The sequence below is a fragment of the Artemia franciscana genome, chromosome 4 (genome assembly GCF_032884065.1).
Source record: "Artemia franciscana chromosome 4, ASM3288406v1, whole genome shotgun sequence".
NCBI classification, from domain to species: Eukaryota; Metazoa; Arthropoda; class Branchiopoda; order Anostraca; family Artemiidae; genus Artemia; species Artemia franciscana.
Genome location: NC_088866.1, coordinates 34944834 through 34965017, shown reverse-complemented (window position 1 = coordinate 34965017; position 20184 = coordinate 34944834). Strand labels below are relative to the sequence as shown.

General features: G+C 33.3%; 1 protein-coding gene across 1 annotated transcript in view; it reads right to left on the bottom strand.

The window, feature by feature from the left end:
* Nucleotides 1-20184, bottom strand: part of LOC136026349 (lysine-specific demethylase RSBN1L-like) — a 57506-nt gene that overhangs the window by 7617 nt on the left and 29705 nt on the right. The window contains exons 5-8 of the mRNA XM_065702863.1: nt 19529-19668; nt 16136-16275; nt 9943-10094; nt 6741-6891 (exon numbers count right to left, since the gene is read on the bottom strand). Coding sequence (XP_065558935.1) covers nt 6741-6891; nt 9943-10094; nt 16136-16275; nt 19529-19668 — 583 coding nt within the window. The remainder of the gene's footprint in view (nt 1-6740; nt 6892-9942; nt 10095-16135; nt 16276-19528; nt 19669-20184) is intronic.

Here is a 20184-nt window from a genome sequence, read left to right as displayed (position 1 = left end):
TTTTTTTTATTTATTTTTTTTAGTTTTTTACCTTTTTTTAGTTTTTTTAGTTTTTTTAGTTTTTTAGCTTTTTTACTTTTTTATTAGTTTTTAGTTTTTTTGTAGTTTTTGCCTTTTTTTAGTTTTTTCAGTTTTTTTTTTAGTTTTTTATTGGTTTTTACCTTTATTTTAGCTTATTTTTCAGTTTTTTCCTTTTTTTTAGTTTTTTTTAGTTTTTAGTTTTTTTAGTTTTTTACCTTTTTTTAGTTTTTTTAGTTTTTTTAGTTTTTTAGCTTTTTTATTTTTTTTATTAGTTTTTAGTTTTTTTTGTAGTTTTTGCCTTTTTTTAGTTTTTTTAGTTTTTTAGCTTTTTTATTAGTTTTTAGTGTTTTTGTAGTTTTTGCCTATTTTTAGTTTTTTTAGTTTTTTAGCTTTTTTATTTTTTTTATTAGTTTTTAGTTTTTTTTGTAGTTTTTGCCTTTTTTTAGTTTTTTCAGTTTTGACGTCACCTGATCCAGTTTTTTCAGGTGACGTCACCTGATCCACGATCCACAGATCCACAGACAACTTATTTTTATATATATAGATAGTTTTTTTTTTTTACTTATGTCCTGGTCGTCATTTATACTCCCTGTGTCCCGGTGCTTTGTTGATTGCTAATCGAACATTCCTTTTGTCCTGGTCGCTTTCTCTTTGAGTTTCGTCATTTATTTTTTTCTTTTTTAGTTCTTTTAGTTTTTACCTTTTTTAGTTTTTTTTAGTTTTTTAGATGAAAATTTTTTTTAGTTTTTTCCTCTTTTTCTTTTTAGTTTTTTAGATGAAAATTTTTTTTAGTTTTTTCCTTTTTTTCTTTTTAGTTTTTTATTGGTTTTTACCTTTATTTTAGCTTATTTTTCAGTTTTTTCCTTTTTTTTAGTTTTTTTTTATTTTTTAGTTTTTTTTTAGTTTTTTACCTTTTTTTAGTTTTTTTAGTTTTTTTAGTTTTTTGGCTTTTTTACTTTTTTTATTAGTTTTTAGTTTTTTTTGTAGTTTTTGCCTTTTTTTAGTTTTTTCAGTTTTTTTTTTTAGTTTTTTATTGGTTTTTACCTTTATTTTAGCTTATTTTTCAGTTTTTTCCTTTTTTTTAGTTTTTTTTAGTTTTTAGTTTTTTTCGTTTTTTACCTTTTTTTTAGTTTTTTTAGTTTTTTTAGTTTTTTAGCTTTTTTATTTTTTTTATTAGTTTTTAGTTTTTTTTGTAGTTTTTGCCTTTTTTTAGTTTTTTTAGTTTTTTAGCTTTTTTATTAGTTTTTGCCTTTTTTTAGTTTTTTAGCTTTTTTATTTTTTTTATTAGTTTTTAGTTTTTTTTGTAGTTTTTGCCTTTTTTAGTTTTTTCAGTTTTGACGTCACCTGATCCAGTTTTTTCAGGTGACGTCACCTGATCCATCCACAGACAGACAGACAACTTATTTTTAAGCGCCCCCCCAAGCCCCCCCGCGCGCGTAAGTCGTTACGCGCCATAATAGTTACGCGCCATTGTAGTTGTGTCCCTATGTCCCACCTGTGAATATAGATATATATATATATATATGGTTTTAACTACGTAAAACTTGCGAATATACAACATTCTTTGCTGTCCCATTGTCTTTGCATATAAATAGATTGTCAGGTTTACCGACTCTTGAACATGCAACATATAATGGTCCATGGGAAAACAATCTGTATTCAGATCTATACCTCATGATTCTAATGATTGCCCTTGAGCTTTGTTGATGGTGATTGCTAATCGACCATTCCCTGTCCCGGTGTCCCGGTCGTCATTTACATCCCCCTGTTTCCCCCGGTGTCCCCGTTGTAGTTGTGTCCCTGTGTCCCGGTCGTCATTTATATTCCCTGTGTCCCGGGTCCCGGTCATCATTTGTATCCCGGTGTCCCGGTCTGTATATACATTCGTTTTTTAGTTTTGTTTTTCTCCTTTATTTTTTTCCTTTTTTTTTCTTTTTTAGCTTATTTAGATTTTTAGATTTTTTAGTTTTTTTTATTAGTTTTTAGTTTTTATTTCTTTTTAGTTTTTTTGTCCCGGTCGTCATTTATATCCCCCTGTTTCCCCCGGTGTCCCCGTTGTAGTTGTGTCCCTGTGTCCCGGTCGTTATTTATATTCCCTGTGTCCCGGTCGTCATTTGTATCCCGGTGTACCGGTCTGTATATACATTCGTTTTTTAGTTTTGTTTTTCTCCTTTATTTTTTTCCTTTTTTTTCTTTTTTAGTTTATTTAGATTTTTAGATTTTTTAGTTTTTTTATTAGTTTTTAGTTTTTTTTTTCTTTTTAGTTTTTTTGTAGTTTTTACCTTCTTTTTAGTTTTGTTAATTTTTTTTTTTACTTGTGTCCTGGTCGTCATTTATACTCCCTGTGTCCCGGTGCTTTGTTGATTGCTAATCGAACATTCCTTTTGTCCTGGTCGCTTTCTCTTTGAGTGTCGTCATTTATTTTTTTCTTTTTTAGTTCTTTTAGTTTTTACCTTTTTTAGTTTTTTTTTAGTTTTTAGTTTTTTTAGTTTTTTACCTTTTTTTAGTTTTTTTAGTTTTTTTAGTTTTTTAGCTTTTTTATTTTTTTTATTAGTTTTTAGTTTTTTTGTAGTTTTTGCCTTTTTTTTAGTTTTTTTAGTTTTTTAGCTTTTTTATTAGTTTTTAGTTTTTTTTGTAGTTTTTGCCTTTTTTTAGTTTTTTTAGTTTTTTAGCTTTTTTATTTTTTTTATTAGTTTTTAGTTTTTTTTGTAGTTTTTGCCTTTTTTTAGTTTTTTCAGTTTTGACGTCACCTGATCCAGTTTTTTCAGGTGACGTCACCTGATCCACGATCCACAGATCCACAGACAACTTATTTTTATATATATAGATAGTTTTTTTTTTTTACTTATGTCCTGGTCGTCATTTATACTCCCTGTGTCCCGGTGCTTTGTTGATTGCTAATCGAACATTCCTTTTGTCCTGGTCGCTTTCTCTTTGAGTGTCGTCATTTATTAGTTTTTTCCTTTTTTTTTTAGTTTTTTATTGGTTTTTACCTTTATTTTAGCTTATTTTTCAGTTTTTTCCTTTTTTTTAGTTTTTTTTTATTTTTTATTTTTTTACCTTTTTTTAGTTTTTTTAGTTTTTTTAGTTTTTTAGCTTTTTTACTTTTTTTATTAGTTTTTAGTTTTTTTTTGTAGTTTTTGCCTTTTTTTAGTTTTTTCAGTTTTTTTTTTAGTTTTTTATTGGTTTTTACCTTTATAGTTTTTTTAGTTTTTTAGCTTTTTTATTTTTTTTATTAGTTTTTAGTTTTTTTTGTAGTTTTTGCCTTTTTTTAGTTTTTTCAGTTTTGACGTCACCTAATCCAGTTTTTTCAGGTGACGTCACCTGACACATCCATCCATCCATCCACAGACAGACAACTTATTTTTATATATATAGATAGATAGATATATGGGTGTGTAAAAAATCTTTAAATATCTGGAAGGAATAGCAATAGTTTATTTTCAGCAGTGCACAATAGGCGGCTTCTGCATATTTTAAATATATATAAAATTATATTCAAAATATTTTTCAGTAAAAAATTTTACTTCCCTTGGGTATGTTCTTCAACTGATATTAAGGAATATTGATGTGTGCAAGGACTAATCCGGCTGTGTGAAATTGTAAGGTTCTCCTTTGTCATTGGGGTCTCTTTTTTCATAACTCTTCAAACTGGTTTTAGAAATTCAATAAATTCAATCTACGAATTATGGAACTTCAAGTTATCAAGTTATAGCTTTCAAAAACACTATTTAGTGGAATATTATTGAAGTTTTGTGCTATTCAAAATGCTATTCAAATTTTCAGGATTCAAAGCATGGCTACAAACCAAAGTTCGTAACAGGAAACTATTATAAATTTAACTGTTGCTCTTAGAAACTAATTTAGCTGGTCATCATTTTTGGAACACATTCCCAGATAGGACAAATTTACAATTTCATGAATATTTAGAGAGACGTAACTGTTTTGATCAAATGATATTTCAATGCTTACAGCTCAAACTCAATCTGTCACAATATTGCTTGTTTTTCTGATTCAGATTCTCAGGAAAAAATTTCTCACTAACTATATTTTGTTCTCTCTCAGGCAATTATGAAAATGATAAATATACCCTTTAGTTTTGCTCTTTAGTTTTTTCGCTAAACTTGAAATTTGTTTAAATGCATATTTATATTAACAATTTTAACTACTATTTGCATTGAGTATAAGCTTTACCACACAGTTGAGATCCTGGGCGATCTTAGGGGTTTTTTTCGACACAGACTGCAGACAAGTACATTTGGGTTAGTTTTGTGCTAAAGTTTAACTGTGAATCTAGAAGACGACAAAGATAGAAGTGCAAAAACAGAAATAAAAAAAACAAGAGCTAAGAGCTCATATGGCACGTGTGACGAGGCTGGAAGAGCCAAGAGCTCATTTGGTTTGAGCCCTAGCAAAATTCTAAGAATCAATAGATTGATTTAAAAAGAAACAAAGGATTAATGTCGGTCAGGATTTAAAATATAAGCTTTGAGTCACGAGGTCCTTCTAAATATCAAAATTCATTAAGATCCGATCACTCATCTTCCTCGCACGTCCAAAAGCACCAAACACGCCAAAGCACTGAACCATCACCCCCTAGCTCCCCCAAAGAGAGCGGATGCAGTATGGTTACGTCAATCACGTATCTACGACATTTGCTTATTCTAACAACCAAGTTTCATCCCAATATCTCCACTCTAAGGGTTTTCCAAGATTTCCGGTTTCCTCCCCCAACTCTCCTCAGTGTCAACAGATCTGGTCGGGATTTGAAATAAGAGCCTTGAGACATGAGTTCCATCTAAATATCAAAATTCATTAAGATCCGGTCACCCATTCTTAAGTTAAAATACCTCAATTTTTCTAATTTTCCAAATTAACACTCCCCAACGCCCAAAGAGAACGGTTCCGTTCCAATTATGTCAATCACGTATCTATAACTTGTGCTTATTCTTCTCATCAAGTTTCATCCCGATCTCTCCACTCTAAGCGTTTTCCAAGATTTCCGGTTTCCAATATTTCTGTTTTCCCCCTCCAACCCCCTATGTCCCCGGATCGGATTCGAATTGATAATGAAGCATCTGAGACATAAAAACCTTCTATATGTCAAGTTTCATTAAGATCCGATCACCCATTCGTAAGATAGAGATACCTCAATTTTCACGTTTTCCAAGATTTCGAGTTTCCCCCTCCAACTCCCCCAAACGTCATCGGATCTGTTCGGGATTTAAAATTACAGCTCTAAAGCACAAGATCCTTTTCAATATCAAATTTCATTCAAATCTGATCACCCGTTCGTAAGTTACAAATGTATAATTTTTCTGATTTTTTCCGTATTACTCCCCCCCCCCTCAACTCTACCAAAGAAAGCGGATCCGGCACGGTTATGTCAGTCACGTATTTTGGACTTGTGTTTATTCTTCCCACCAAGTTTCATCCTGATCTCTCCTCTTTAAGAGATTTTTTTAAGGTTTCCGGTCCCCCCCCACCCCCAATGACACTGGATCCGGTCGGGATTTAAAATAAGAGATCTGAGTTGCGAGGTCTTTCTAAATATGAAATTCATTAGGATCTGATCACTCCTTCGTAAGTTAAAAATACCTCATTTTTCCTAATTTTTCAGAATTGACCCTCCCCCCAACTCCCCCAAAGAGAGCGGATCCGATCCGGTTATATTAATCATGCATTTAGGACTTGTGCTTATTTTTTCCACAAGTTTCATCCCGATCCCTCCACTCTAAGCGTTTTCCAAGTTTCTAGGTCCCCCCCCCCCCAACTCCCCCCAATGTCACCGGATCCGATCGGGATTTAAAATAAGAGTTCTGAGAAACGAAACCCTTCCAAACATCAAATTTCATTAAGATCCGATCACTCCTTCGTAGGTTAAAAATACCTCATTTTTTCTAATTTTTCAGAATTAACCCTCGCCCCAACTCCCCCAAAGAGAGCGGATCCGTTCCGGTTAGGTCAATCACGTATCTAGGACTTTTGCTTATTTTTCACACCAAGTTTCATGCCTATCCCTCCACTCTAAGTGTTTTCCAAGATTTTAGGTTCTCCCCGTCCCAATGTCACCGGATCCGATCGAGATTTATAATAAGAGCTCTGAGACACAATATCCTTCCAAACATCAACTTTTATTAAGATCCGATCACCCGTTAGTAAGTTAAAAATAACCCATATTTTCTAATTTTTCCGATTTAACCGTCCCCCCCCCCCAGATGGTCGAATCGAGGAAACAACAATTTTTAATTTAATCTGGTCTGGTTCCTGATGCGCATGCTAAATTTCATCGTCCTAGCTTACCTAGAAGTGCCTAAAGTAGCAAAACCGGGACAGACAGACAGACCGACCGATCGACAGAATTTGCCATCGCTATATGTCATTTGGTAGAAACCAAGTGCCATAAAAACAGATAATGTAAAACTAAGCTCTTCATGTAGAATATTGAGGAACCAGATTATCTCGACAACCCGAAAGTCTTTTGCAGCAGCCCAAAATTAGTTTACTTAATAAGTCTAAGTCTTCTGTTAAAAGTACTACCTTCAGTAACAACAAAGATGCAACTCTAATACTAATTATAAATCTGGATAACATTATTACATGAGCTTAAACTTAGAAATTTTGTAAATTATTTGTGGCTAGCGTTTACTTTTTCCCCCAAAATGAATTCCACTTCTTTAGTTTAGTAAATTAGTCTATTACAAATAACAAAAACTTACCAATACTAGTGACAGCAGTGACTGTCCGGAATTGATGAACAATATTTCTTGGCAAAAAATAGATATCATTGTCAAGCAACTGAATTCGGGAATAGCGTACCCCTTCTCTTCGGAGCTGATTCAGCTTGGCATCCTCTAGCCAGCCAACACACTAAACAAAATGAAAAATAAATATTCAAGCATCAAAATTACCATCAAACCGACAGTACAGTTAGACCCATCGGATCTAAGTCACAAAAACAAACGTGTCCACCGATTCTAAATTTTCCTGTAAAAATGGTCTCTCAACTCCTGTAAAAATTTTCCTGTAAAAATGGAACTGATGACATGCACTACTAAAGGCATATAGGACAGTAATACAATAACATGAGTAATTTTAATTCTCTTTTCTCAGACTCCCGTTTAAAGTGTGGCATGAGGCGAATAAGAATTTTAAGCCGTACAAAGCTTATGCACAAATTGCGGAGAGCAGATTTTGCCTTGGCTTAATTCATATATAAGACAATTATAGAAGAGGCACCATTCTCTTCTGTAAAGTAGATATGAGACAATTAGAACAGACCACGCCTACCTCCCACTACATAATAACAATCATTCCGAACCTGTAAAAAGTATTCACGTTACTGTCCAAAAACATAAAAGCCTTATCGTTGTTAACCAAACCTTTAGATTATTTTTCTTAATACGGGTCTAGATACTGAAGATAGAAATCTTCAGACCCATTTTCGATGTCCTGAAAAGCCTAAACCTCCACCAAAATAATATGTTCAGAATAGAACAAAGCAAAGCCACAAGGCCCAAATAGATTTGTTCTTAGGTCGATCATCAAGATGAAAAAAAATAGGTGAGAAAACACTTTAAACTGATTAAACTTGTCAAACTATTCCTTTACAGCAATCGAAGCCATTTATAGTTCGGCTTTAAATATAAGGCAGGTTGTTTTCTTATTGCTATTTATAGTTATAATCTCATGGTTATTTTTTTAAAGTTCAGTTATTTTCTAGATATGTAAGTTGCAGCGAGTTCATATCTGCTTGATTTGCATTCAATTTGAAAGCATTCAATTATGTAAGCAAAGACATCTTATGAAGCAGAAGGTACTTATTTCATTTCTGACCTGAACCTTTTCAAAGGTTTGAACAGATTTTTGTATTGGAAAGTCCAGAGAATTCAATCTATAAAAGTTTCTCATCATTATTTTTTTCTAAGGAAACCCCAAACTAGTCGTGTCACTTTGCATATGCTTCCAAATTGGTTGCGTTGTGCCTTTTGCTAACAAAGATTTCACTGAACAAGAAGACAAGAGATCGTTGAAAAAGATTTTGCATAGGATATGGAGCAAATTATCTTTCTATTTAGGAAAATAACTACCCCCTTCATGACTCCGACAAACCATGGCTCAAAGAATTAAATTGAAATGATTAAATTGAAATAATTAAGAGCATTGATTAAGCTACATAATATACAAGACATAGACACTAGTTTACGTTTGTGATTTCTTAGGTCAGCGTCAGACACGGAAGTTTGTGTGTACCTTTGTATCTGAGTAGAAATATCTAACCATATTTTAAAACAGAGTCAAAGGTTTTAATTTTTCGCATAAATCTTTTTTTTTATCATACATGAACATTGGGGCTTCCTTTCAGGTCGTTAATCTAGAAGTACTATTCTTTAGAAGAGGTATAATTAACCAGATATTATGAGGCTTGTAAATTTCAAAAATTAATCAGTCAAACAGGTACCTGGAAACCTTTCTCAGCCTCCAGAAGGGCTCAAGTTTCAGAGAAGAACCCATACTAGATCAATGTCGTTACCGTGGCTTCTAGCATCCTAATCCTAGTTCTAAGACTAATCTTCTATATTTTAAGAGTAAGTCTAGCATAAAAGTTTTATCAAACCAAAGCAACAAAAAAGGATAAATAAATAGCTACCGAATCTAAAACTCAATTCCACAAAAAAAAATAGACACAAAACCCTTTACTTTGTCAATCTGGGGCCTTTCTTCTCTAACTTTCATAGCCATTTCTCCTAATTCTCCCAAGTTCTTTCTCATTTTGTTATTTTTCAAATCTTTAAATTACCTGACTCTTCTGATGCAAGTCCTTTACCCTCAGAACTGATTTCCCATGCAAACGAAAAATATTGGGTAAAGGCCAGCCCCCTACACAAAAATCTTTACAAAATAAATTACATAAGAATGACCATCGCTTACTAAAGAAATAAGGCAACTGTTTCTTATGGTAGAGGATCTTTACGAAGTTTTACACAATCAAACTATTTGCTCATCTGATCAATGGTTCAATGACAGCCAAAAAACGCTTGAGAACTAAGCACCTGGTTTCCTAAAAAACTTGTGCCGGTTTTTGTCATAGACATTTGATCTAAACAATAGGAACAGGCAAAAAAGACTAATCAATAAGCGACACCATAGTAACACTATCAACAACAACAAAAAAGTTTATTGAAGATGTCAGTTAATGATGTCCTTAACTAGAACATGTGCTACTGAAGTCGATAATCAACGTGGCAAGGAATTGGGTTGGATGGCTTATACCAACACTAGTTTGTTCACAACAATCGCCTACTAATACTATGTCTTAGTATCTTTTCCCATATTCATCTTATGGATAGAAAGATTGCTCCTCCAAGTTTACATCTTTTTTAATTTCAAAGAATTATGCCTAAAATCATTTCTCTGATTGGTCAATCTTCCACTTAAATTTTTACACTTGAATTTGGTGCAGTAAGCCTGCATAGTTTGAATCTTATCCGCAAGCGCGACAGCAAGTAGAGTTGGGTAAGACCAAATCATGGTTAAAGCAAGACAGGCAAGGTAGCAAGGTCAGTTATTGCAGTAAATTTTTATTAGTAAAATAGTTGTGAATCGACCATATCCAGTTCAGTACCACCAGGGGGGAAATGGTTACGGAAATAACTTTTATAATTAATCATTGTGACAAAAGATTTACTTTACGCATAAAACCTATTCAAAAGAAAATATAAATCTTTCTTGAAAGCATATTTTTCTCGTATCATTATTTCCAAAAAAAGTCAAATTTTATTCTAGATTCTAATTCTAAGCTTTCAAATGTTGTTCTAAATATTTTGCAACTTCTGATAACGGTGACAAATTGAGGGGGGACTGAGCCGAACATCTCAGTGCCCTTGGCGATGACCTTGTCTAGGGTCAACCTTATTTTACCTGAGACATCGGTGGTTCATGTAAATCAAGCTGAAGCTTTTCAACAACAGTGTCAAAATCAGCGCCATGAAATGCAATGACATCTTTGGTGATCCTGTTCTCAGCTGCTGATAAGGGTGCATCCTTACCACCATAAACGGCTTTCAATACACCTTGAAAAATAAATTGACTATTTTACAAACAGAAACAGCCAGGAAGATATAGTTTTTTACTTTGAGCTTTCGGTTTCTAGATTTAGATCCTTAAAAACCAATATATATTTACTTATTTGTTGTAATTATTTAGAAGTCAATTTGAAAATCTGATTGCCTCCTTATTTTTAAAAGCCAATTAGAATTCATGCTATTTCATACGGAGTAAAACAATTTAAAATCTAATTTAAAATAGATGTAAGACTCTTAAAACTTGGCTTGTTTTGAAGTCAATATAATCTTATTGGCTTGTAACTGGATACAAAGTTTTGAAGACAATTCGAAAATTTAATTGCTTGCACAACCAATTTAACCAGGATTTCCAGAAAGGCTTTTGAAAACTTAAAACCCAATGAAAAACAAACAAAAAACAATGCGACAAAGTCGATCTTAAAATGGTCTTTAGAAAATTACCAAAATTTTGAAAATAAGTTCTTATATTAGACTAGCATGCACTTGGCTTCTACATTTCTGAATTTTAATATAGGTTTGCCTATTTTTAAATTGTTTCTATTGGGTTCGTTGAATTGGCTTTAGAAACCAAAAATATTTTTTGCCTTAAAGAACTTAAAAAGAAGTAAAATACAAGGCTTGTAATTGGCTTCTAAGGATTCTAAAAACGTAAATGGATTTTGAAGCCAAATCAAATTAGCTTCTAATGGTTTTTAGTTATAAGGCCTAGCTTGAACTCAGATTGTATTTTAGAGCCTTAGGAAACAGTTACATTTCGAGTAAATTTTTAAATCCTTTAGAAACAAATTTTGAAAGCATTTTTTTTTAGCTGTAAGTTCATACCAATATATATATACTCTAAAACTCTTTAGAAGCCAACTAAAACCGGAAATTAAAAACCTAAAAACTTAGCCTTTGGGTTCAATCAAATTTCCAATTCTATGCTATTAAGTCCTAACTTTTTCTAAAGCTTTTAAAGTCTATAGTCAAATTTAATCAGCTACTAACTTTTTGAAGTTTAATTTATATTTTGGTACGTCGAAATCGCTTTTATCGACTTCTTCGAATTGATTCTCGAAAACTTAGAAATCAACTACATTCTTGAGCTAGCTTTTAAAAAGTTAGAAGCCAAAAAACTTCTTTTTAGGTAATAATTTTCATGATTGGCGGGGATCCTTTCGCCTGTAGATACAGACTGAACTGATCTTAGAGATTACTACTGATAGTGGGGATTACCCATTAAAACTAGAAAATTTGAAACATGTTTGAATTGAATTCCATTTGGTATGAATTAAATATTAAACTCAATCAATCAATCAATTTATTCAAAAGAAACACAGAAAAAATTACAGAACTTAAGACCCCACAAAGGCTCTTTGGCCTGTGAGACTCTTTGGCATTAAAATCAAACAAAAGGACAAGTAGAAAAAAAAATAGACAACACCAAAACATTGGTTTGAAAAGTGTCAAACCAATGATAACTGTTTCCTCGTATCCCTATGTGTTACATTTTGAAGAGTAGGATAGTATGTGATATGCTGTCAAACGCTTTTTGACATAAAGGAAAATTGCAGTTGGAATTCTACCCTCATCGAGTGCCTTGTGAATGAACTTCAGCAAGGTCATGTAAGCTTCTTCTCTTAAGTGTTTAGGGCGAAAACCAAACCAATTGTAATGAAAATAGTTTTTTTTATTAAGAAACGAAAAAAGTTACATTTTTCAAAAAAAAATTACTAAAAGTTAATAAAAGAGAAATTGGTCGATAATTAGAAGTCATCTCTGGAACCACCCTTATAGAGAGCAACTAGTCTGGCATATTTTAGGGCACTAGGGAAAGTTCCATTCAAAAATGATAAGTTAATAAGAATGGTGAGAGGAGATAGAATAGATAGTAAAATAAACTTTAAAGCCTTGGCAGGAATTTGGTCAGATCCACAAGAGGAAGATCACATTAGCTCAGAGACGATTCTTTTGACTTCAAACTCGCAAAACGGATCTAAAGCCATCGATTTTTGATAAGAAGGACCGAGGTACTTTTTAATGTCACTGGTAGAAGAAGCACTAACCAAAATATCTTCAGAAATTGATTTTTCTATGGATGCAAAGTAAGAGCAAAATTTATCTATTATGACCTTACTATTAGTTATTACTGCCCCCTTAGAAATTAATTTATTTTGCAAGTTATCTAAGTTGCCAGGTTTGTCTAATATTCTTGCCGAATTTAGAGAGCATCTGGGACTAATAAATATACTTGGCTTCACGAATTAAAGAATTCAACAAAATTTTATTTACACTTTTCAAGAGGATGATGAGAGCTAGGTGACTTGAATGCCTTCCACAAGTAAGTCTTTCTTTTTGTACGGTGAGAAACTACCAGGAGGTATTAAACAATCGAAATTTAAACTGTTCAAGTTGATGTTGTTGGTAACGTAAATTACGAGGAGCGGAAGGAACTGAAGGTTGACTAGAGACTGAATAATTTGCAATATATGGAAAGTGGTCAGAGATGTCAGACATCATAACAAAACTCGAATTAGGCTTTAAAGTTGAAAAAATATTGTCGATTAATGTGGCAGATGTCAGTAACTCTAGTAGGAATAGTGATACAAGGAAACATATTAAATGATAAAGCAGAGGATAAAAAGTCATAACAAGTTGTAAATGAAGTTTTTAACAGGTCAATACTGAAGTCTCCTAAAAGGATAATTTTATAATTACGTCTGCATAAACCTTGTCAAAAATTTATAGGAAAAAAGGTATCGACCCACTTGGTGGTTGATACATTTCTCCAATGATAGTTTTCTTGTTGTCAATCAAAATTTCAATGAAAACAGACTCAAAACTCCATCTTTTTTTTCTCTCCAATATATTTATAAACTCCCAGTTATACCCAGAAATATCTAAAAGTATATCAATTGCCCTTGTAGAAAAATGTTTCAGAGTCTAGCAATCTGAGGAGAAAAATTAGCTATGAGAGACTTCAAATTATTTAGAGAAAAATAGAGTCCTTGAATGTTCAAATGAAGAACTCAGAGATTAATACAAGAATTTACATTTTTGGTCCTGTCATATCTATAGACGCAATTTGCAGTAGAATTACTAGTCAAAGATGAGATATTAGATGGGATCCCAGATGACCCATCAATTAAATTTAAAGGTTCTTTCCGAGCAATTTAAATTGAATAGGAATAGAGTTATTAAAACTAGAGTGATCATCATCAACAGCTGTCATTTATAAGAAGTGGATGTAATAAAAATCTGGATATAGTTAAAAGGAATGTGCAGAAAAAGGAAGAATGAACAGACGATTGATAGAAAAATTATTTGTGCAATGATCAAAGAGTAGAATCATGATATGCAAGAAAAACAAAATATTATTAACAATGTAAAAAGAATGAGGTGGCACATAGCTATCAAGCCAAGAAGTTTGGAAGAAAAACATAGAAACTGAAAAGATAAAAAGAAAGAAAGAGAATTTAGCAGCTTATAGTTTATCCATTACATACAGAAAAAGAATTCAAACGGAAGATAGACAAAGAAAACTGGTTGGGAGGCAGGTAGAAGGGAAAATGGTGAAATTTTATGGAAAACGCTGAAAAGAAAGAAACAGTGAAGTAAAAGCAAGATTAAAAATATAAGGAATATATAAGGAGCATATAGCAAACATCAAAAGATCATACAAAGAATACACAAAAAGCATTCAAAAGATAGAGCCAAAACTGACCGATTAAAGTAGTGGGCAGAAAAATAGTCAGAAATACGCCAATAATACAATGTAGCTGCGTAAATAAAATAAAATAAAACTGAGAGACAAAGGCAAGCAAACAACAAGAAGAAACAAAAATAAAGCACTGAGAACTACACTAAGCATAATTAGCGTTGGGACTGGCAGGAACTGAAGCTCCAGCACGATCAGTATCACCTTTAATCGCTATCTTACGGGGACTGGTATGATCAGTTTTGATAAATATGTTGCCGTCTACTGTCCAAGCATTTTTCAAGTCTAGGTTAGTCTTAGCATAACAAAGAAAATTTCACTTAAATTGGCGTACCTTTCAAATTCTTTCTGTTTTTCAAAATGGTTGATCAAAACCTCAGGTTGGATTAAGTAAAGACGATTGGAGGAACGGTAGTGTTAGTTTTCCGACCAATCCTGTGGGCTGGGATAATGTCATGAGGTACTAGTGGGATTCCCGTAATTACGAAATAGTTAGGAACATCGGTTAATTTACAAATTATATGCCAGAAATGAAGAAAAAGAGCGAAAAATAAACCTAGTGTGTTCCTGGGGTACAAGTAGGTCTTCAATCTTGACTCAGTATAAAAATAAAAGATAAATCAAATAAAGACAAACAACATTTTAATTAGGTTTGTATAATTAGATTTGTTGTATATTCGGTATCATGTTGCGTCTCAAAACTAGACAGTTCGCCACATCACGCATCAGCCCTTGGTAACAGATGTCACACGCAAACGAAGATGGCGCTATTTGGGACACGTTATCCGTATGGCGGAAGATAGACTCCCCAGAACGGTACTCGAGTGGCAACCAGAGGGAACCCGAAGAAGATGAAAGCCAAAAAATACACTTGGTCGTACAGCGGGATCAGAAGTTTATCAATTCGACAGTCCAACCCCAATGGGAAGATGTCAGGGCAGAAGCACATATGAGGGATGATTGGCGGCTCTTTCTAGATGCCCTGGGTGCCTCTGGCGGCACAGGAGGAACTAAGTCTAAGGTAAGGTAATTAGATTTGTAGTTTTGATGAGTAACACTAAATTGCATTACTTCATGACTTTCTTTGTTGTTTATCCGAGACTATTGTCTAATAACTTTTATATACCATTATTCTCTAGGTTTCCTATGCTCTTGCTGCGTCTTATATGGTTCTTTATATATGATAAAGGTTGTATGTAAGGTTACGGTTTGACTTACCATACCTAATAGAGAAGGAACAACAAGGATCATAAGGTTCCAATTCACAAGTGTTCTGGAACACTATATTAGTTGCAATACTTACATTTTTAAATAGATCGCATATACAAATAAACTAACTGGTTCTCAAGCACAGGTTCCGTAGCCTACTTGAGGATCGCAAACGGTTTTGACCGTTTGATCAGAAGAGATTCAGAATGGCAGGGAACCAAATGGTGTAAGGTAGACAGAATAATTCAAAAGAAATATACCATGAAATCTAGAGTCATTAATAAACTATTATCTGAAGATACAGTATTTTGGCGACAATTTTTCTTTAGTAGGCTTTTATACGGAATCACAGTGGCTAGGGTAGTAGCCAGTCATTCAGACAAAATAAAATTTGAGAGCAAACGGATGATATTTGTCAACTATTGTGTGGTGAAAAACGATAGGTAGTTAACAGATAGATTTGCACTTCACAAAGAAGAGGGAGCGATCGGCTAAGATGTAGGTAATATATGTAGTAAGTAGTAGAATATGCCTATAAAAGGTGAGCCGTGGGTAGCTTTCCAGCTGACAGTCCTGAAGAATACCTACAAACCAGCACCGGTACATAACACACAAATTCAGAAACAATGTTTTACCGTGTTTCAGAAATCTCGATGACACAGCTTTTGATATTAAAGTTGCCCCCCCCCCCGTCTAGAAAATGTAGTTCGATCTGCCTAATATTCAATAAAGATTTTGCACATCAGCTTTGGAAGAGAAAGTGTTATGGAGAATTAAGAGCCTCCTAATCGCTCACGGTCTTGACTATAAATAATTCAATTTTTCAATTTTCGAAACCTCCTTGTTTCGACAATAGCGTCAATTTGAAGGGAAGGGGGGGAGCATGTATCCTCACAATTTTTGTTTTACCCTCTCCCCCAAGGTCTGGATAAACAACTTTTTATGAGGGTATTTTTATTGAAAAAAACGCAGACTTGAACCATCTCTCTCCCCCAAATTTTGAAATATACATATACACCCTCCCCCCTAAAGCTCCGTGAATTGAAGTCACTGGAGTTTCTTAATTTTTCAGTAGCCTTAAGCAATTTTTCCAAATTATGAAGATTTGGAACAGATTACTTACCAACTGCTCCTGTTGTTTGTCGATCTGGTCCATATCCAACATGGTCAGCATGGGCACGCGTTCTGTCTTCAAAGAGAATTTCTCTAGCTTCAGTAGCTCTGGGCAAATATTGGAGATTCCGTAATTCGTTTGCGCCACGACTAAAAGATAAACGAAAAAATAGGAGATTCAAAATTCATGTGTCAAAAATGATAAAACTAAAAACCACAATAGGATTTGCATTGTGTGTTTTGGCATCATCACTGTTCTTAGTGACAGATAAATGAAGAAAAGTATTTTGTCGACATATCGCACCATCTGAACTGAAAGGAGACCAGTGCGAAAATCCTCAATTTCGGATGAGAGTGACAAAGTTGTTTCAGAAGAAGAAGATGTTGCTGTCTTTTTATCATAAGAGTCATAGAGTGGGGCTCCCCGAAAGTGGCAAATTTTCCACAATTAACTTACAAACTGTGTCAATAAATATTTCGAATAAACTTTATACAAACAACAATGATAACCTTTGCACAGGCCACTTTGCCACAGTTTCCTCATTAAATTAATCAGCTAAAATTATGTCACATACCCCCAAATATATTAATACCAAAGCAAATAGGACTATCTTCAAAAATAAGCTTACTCATGAAATTATAAGTCTCGCCCAGGAATCAGATATTTCGCTTGTAACAGCTGACACACATGCTGACGCAAGTTTTGGCATCCATACTAACAAATACAGCTAATCATGCTATCCCAAAGAAAACACCCAGAAAAACAATGCCCAAACACACTCCTAAAGCATGGTGGACAAATTAGTGCCAAAATAACTGGAGAACAAAAAGGACAGCAAGGAGAACATACCTAAAAAAACGTTTTCTCCTACATATTTAAGTAAATTACAAGCAGAGGCTAATCTCAAAAGGACTATAATAAATGCTAAATATAATTACTGGAATGATTTTACAAATAGTCTTTCCAGAGAAACACGTGAGCCAATTATACATAAAGTCATAAGCCACATTTGTAGGAATAAAAGTATATTTCTTAAAAAAGTAAAAATTTAAGAAATTAAATGGAATATATAACTATTTATTGGAATCTAATCTCTATGGATATTTCGGAGATCCCTTCCAATCCTGCTCAAAAGTCATTTCAAACCTACCAGACGGCATCATTCTAAGCTCACTGCTTACAGAAAAATGTAGAAACTTGGCAAATTAAACAGAGAAAATCAGAATTAATTGAGTTAGCTTTGCTATTCCAGGGAAGACTTAGGGATCATTTGCCGAAGGCTTCGTCCCCTCCTGCTAAAGTATTAATTGCAATCTCCAAAACACTTTCCTTCTAAGTTCAAAGCTTACATAAAAAGTAGAAATTTAGCAAATTTTAAGGAAAAATATAAGAATGTGTGGAAAAAATTTCCATGTTCAACCACAGGGCGAGGACAATGCTAAAACCCCTCGGTCTCCTGTTTAAGTGTCCTTTAGGCCTATGGTCTCTTTAACACAGAACGGCAAAAACGTGAAAAACGACAATTGAGACTGATTAGAAAGCAAAAAAAAACAGCTTTGGATTTTGGAAGAAGCTACGTAAGTTTTTTAGCCAACTGATTATAGGATAACTTTTCGTAAATAAACCATACTTTGAAATTCCATGTTCTAATCAGCTTATAGCAATTTCATATAGTTGAATTTTAAATTCTCCTATTCTTCAACAGCTCAGCTAAAATATTTCAAACCCATGAGTGAGCTGTCAAGACATACAAGTAGCATAAACACAGATAAACATTAATATAAAAATGTAAAACATCATTTTTTGTACAAAAAGAAGCTTTTGTGAGCCCGCGGTTTTATACGTAATATTGTAAGAGCAGTAAATGACCAAATTAAAAAGGTTTGATGGTAACTATTAGGAGGTGGTGCTTACTGGAATGCTTATTAGAAAGTGATCGTCAAGGTTTGAGCAAAATACAAAATAAAAGCGTCAGAATATTTTAATGTTGACTGATCTACACAAAAAGCTCTCAGAAACGGCGTATCGGCGTTTGTCGCCTCACCACGGTCTGATCCGTTTGTATGATTAATGTCTATTGTTGACTCTCGTTTTTTTTTGTATCACATTTTTTTTTTTCCTTTTTTTTTTTTATTTGTTTTCCGTTTTTCTTCAAGTCTTTACTCCACTATTTATCTTTTTGATGTATGTGGGTTACAAATAAATATTATTATTATTATTAAAGAACTGCTATTTTCGTTAACACTACAACAAAACATATTTCCATGAGTGCATGCTCTGAAGTAAATGTCCAGCATCAAGAAAAACTATCCCAAAACTAACATAATATCCAAGAAATAGCACCAATGAAAAACAGTCAAAACTAAAACAACATTATCAGCATAATAGCCAAGGCCGGGTTGTAAATATAGCAATATATTTGAACAACTATATATTACATGGCTTCAAGTTGTTGACCAGGGTAATAGCAACGAACAGGCTGCAGTGGGGAAAATAGACAGAACACTGCCAAAAAAAGATTAGAAAAACGCCTGTGAATAGTCTATGCCTAATCTAATCCAAATTACCCATTGTTGGGATATTCAACTTTTTCCTAGAATTATACTGATATATTTTGTTTTGCAATTTTCATTTCTTTTCGCTATTACGACATGAATCTTTTTATACTTCTTCTTTGGATTATTATGGGGATGCTTTAGCATAGTCTCTGATCAAATTATCCTCTGAATCAAATTATGGGTCAAATGAAGGGTTGCTGTAGCTGAGATCGAACTCCAGGTCCCATATTCACAAAGCAAAATCAATCTCACTCCGCCATCTCAAGACATCCTTTGTATACATGTTAATTGCTTTAAATACTATATTTCAGTAAGCCACTTGCTCAGACCTACTTCCAGATATAGGAGGGTTGGTAAGAAGTAACTATTATGAAGCTTCCCTTGTTCTAAACTTTTTAGCTTGTGACTCATAGGCTAATTTCAGGCTCCAGAAAAATCATCTTCATAAATTTCACATCTCAAATTACGTCAATTTTCTAATACCATCTTTTATTGCGGTAGAATTTATTGTGCTTTAAGGGAATTCCAATACGCTTGGGACATTATAGCCTTTTTTTATTAAACTAGGGGTTTCCAACTTCTTTCAAGGATTTCAGCTCACACAACTCATATAGCACTGAATTATACCGACTTAGTACAAGATACACCCTTTTTTTCTTAGGCCTTTTTGAAAATGTACCATATCATGTGATTAAACAAAAAAAAAATTAAATTGACTCTAGGAATTTTTTTCCCCTCCCCCTCCACCTCCAGGCACATACTCTCATTTGGGAGCCTCTATGCTAAACAGTAACGAATTTTAAATGATTATTAAAATAATTGCTAAGGGTAGATTTGAACCCACCTTTTCCGCTTGAAAGGAGATTTGCCTGTCTCTCCGGTGGGTATCATTTGTTCACCAGGACGAATCCATAGAATTGGGCCGTCGTTGGATTCCATAGGATTTTCCATTGGTACTGATGATAGAGAGCCCCAAGGCATTGTCTATAAAAACCGTAAACTAAATATAACAAGCAAAAAGAAACAACCCAGATAAATATTCAATGAATATATCACAAATCCACTTTGCAAAGGCCCTAACATCCTCACTATAACTCCAATTGATTGTAAAATGGAGCAGTAGATGTAGATTTTTATGGCTTCTTTCGTTTTAAACCATTTTTAGCGTGCTCGAGCCCTTGACCCCCCTGTCAATTGCCCTAGAGGATATTAATTTTTTTGTTTTAAACATCATAACTCAATCGATAATTCTTATTTATTTCATCAAGTAATAATTGTATTGTTTTTTTGTTTTTTTTGTTTGTTTTTTTGTTTTTTATTTGACAAACCTAGTTGTCTTTTTTTATCGTATTTCATACAGAATTTGGATTCAAATATTGACTATTATGTTCTCAATTATTTTATCCGGGGTAACGGTGTAGCGTTCCCTATATAAGCAGCCACAATGATTTAATGTTTATGTTTTGTTTTTCAGAGCCACTTCATATGGAAACTTTGGAG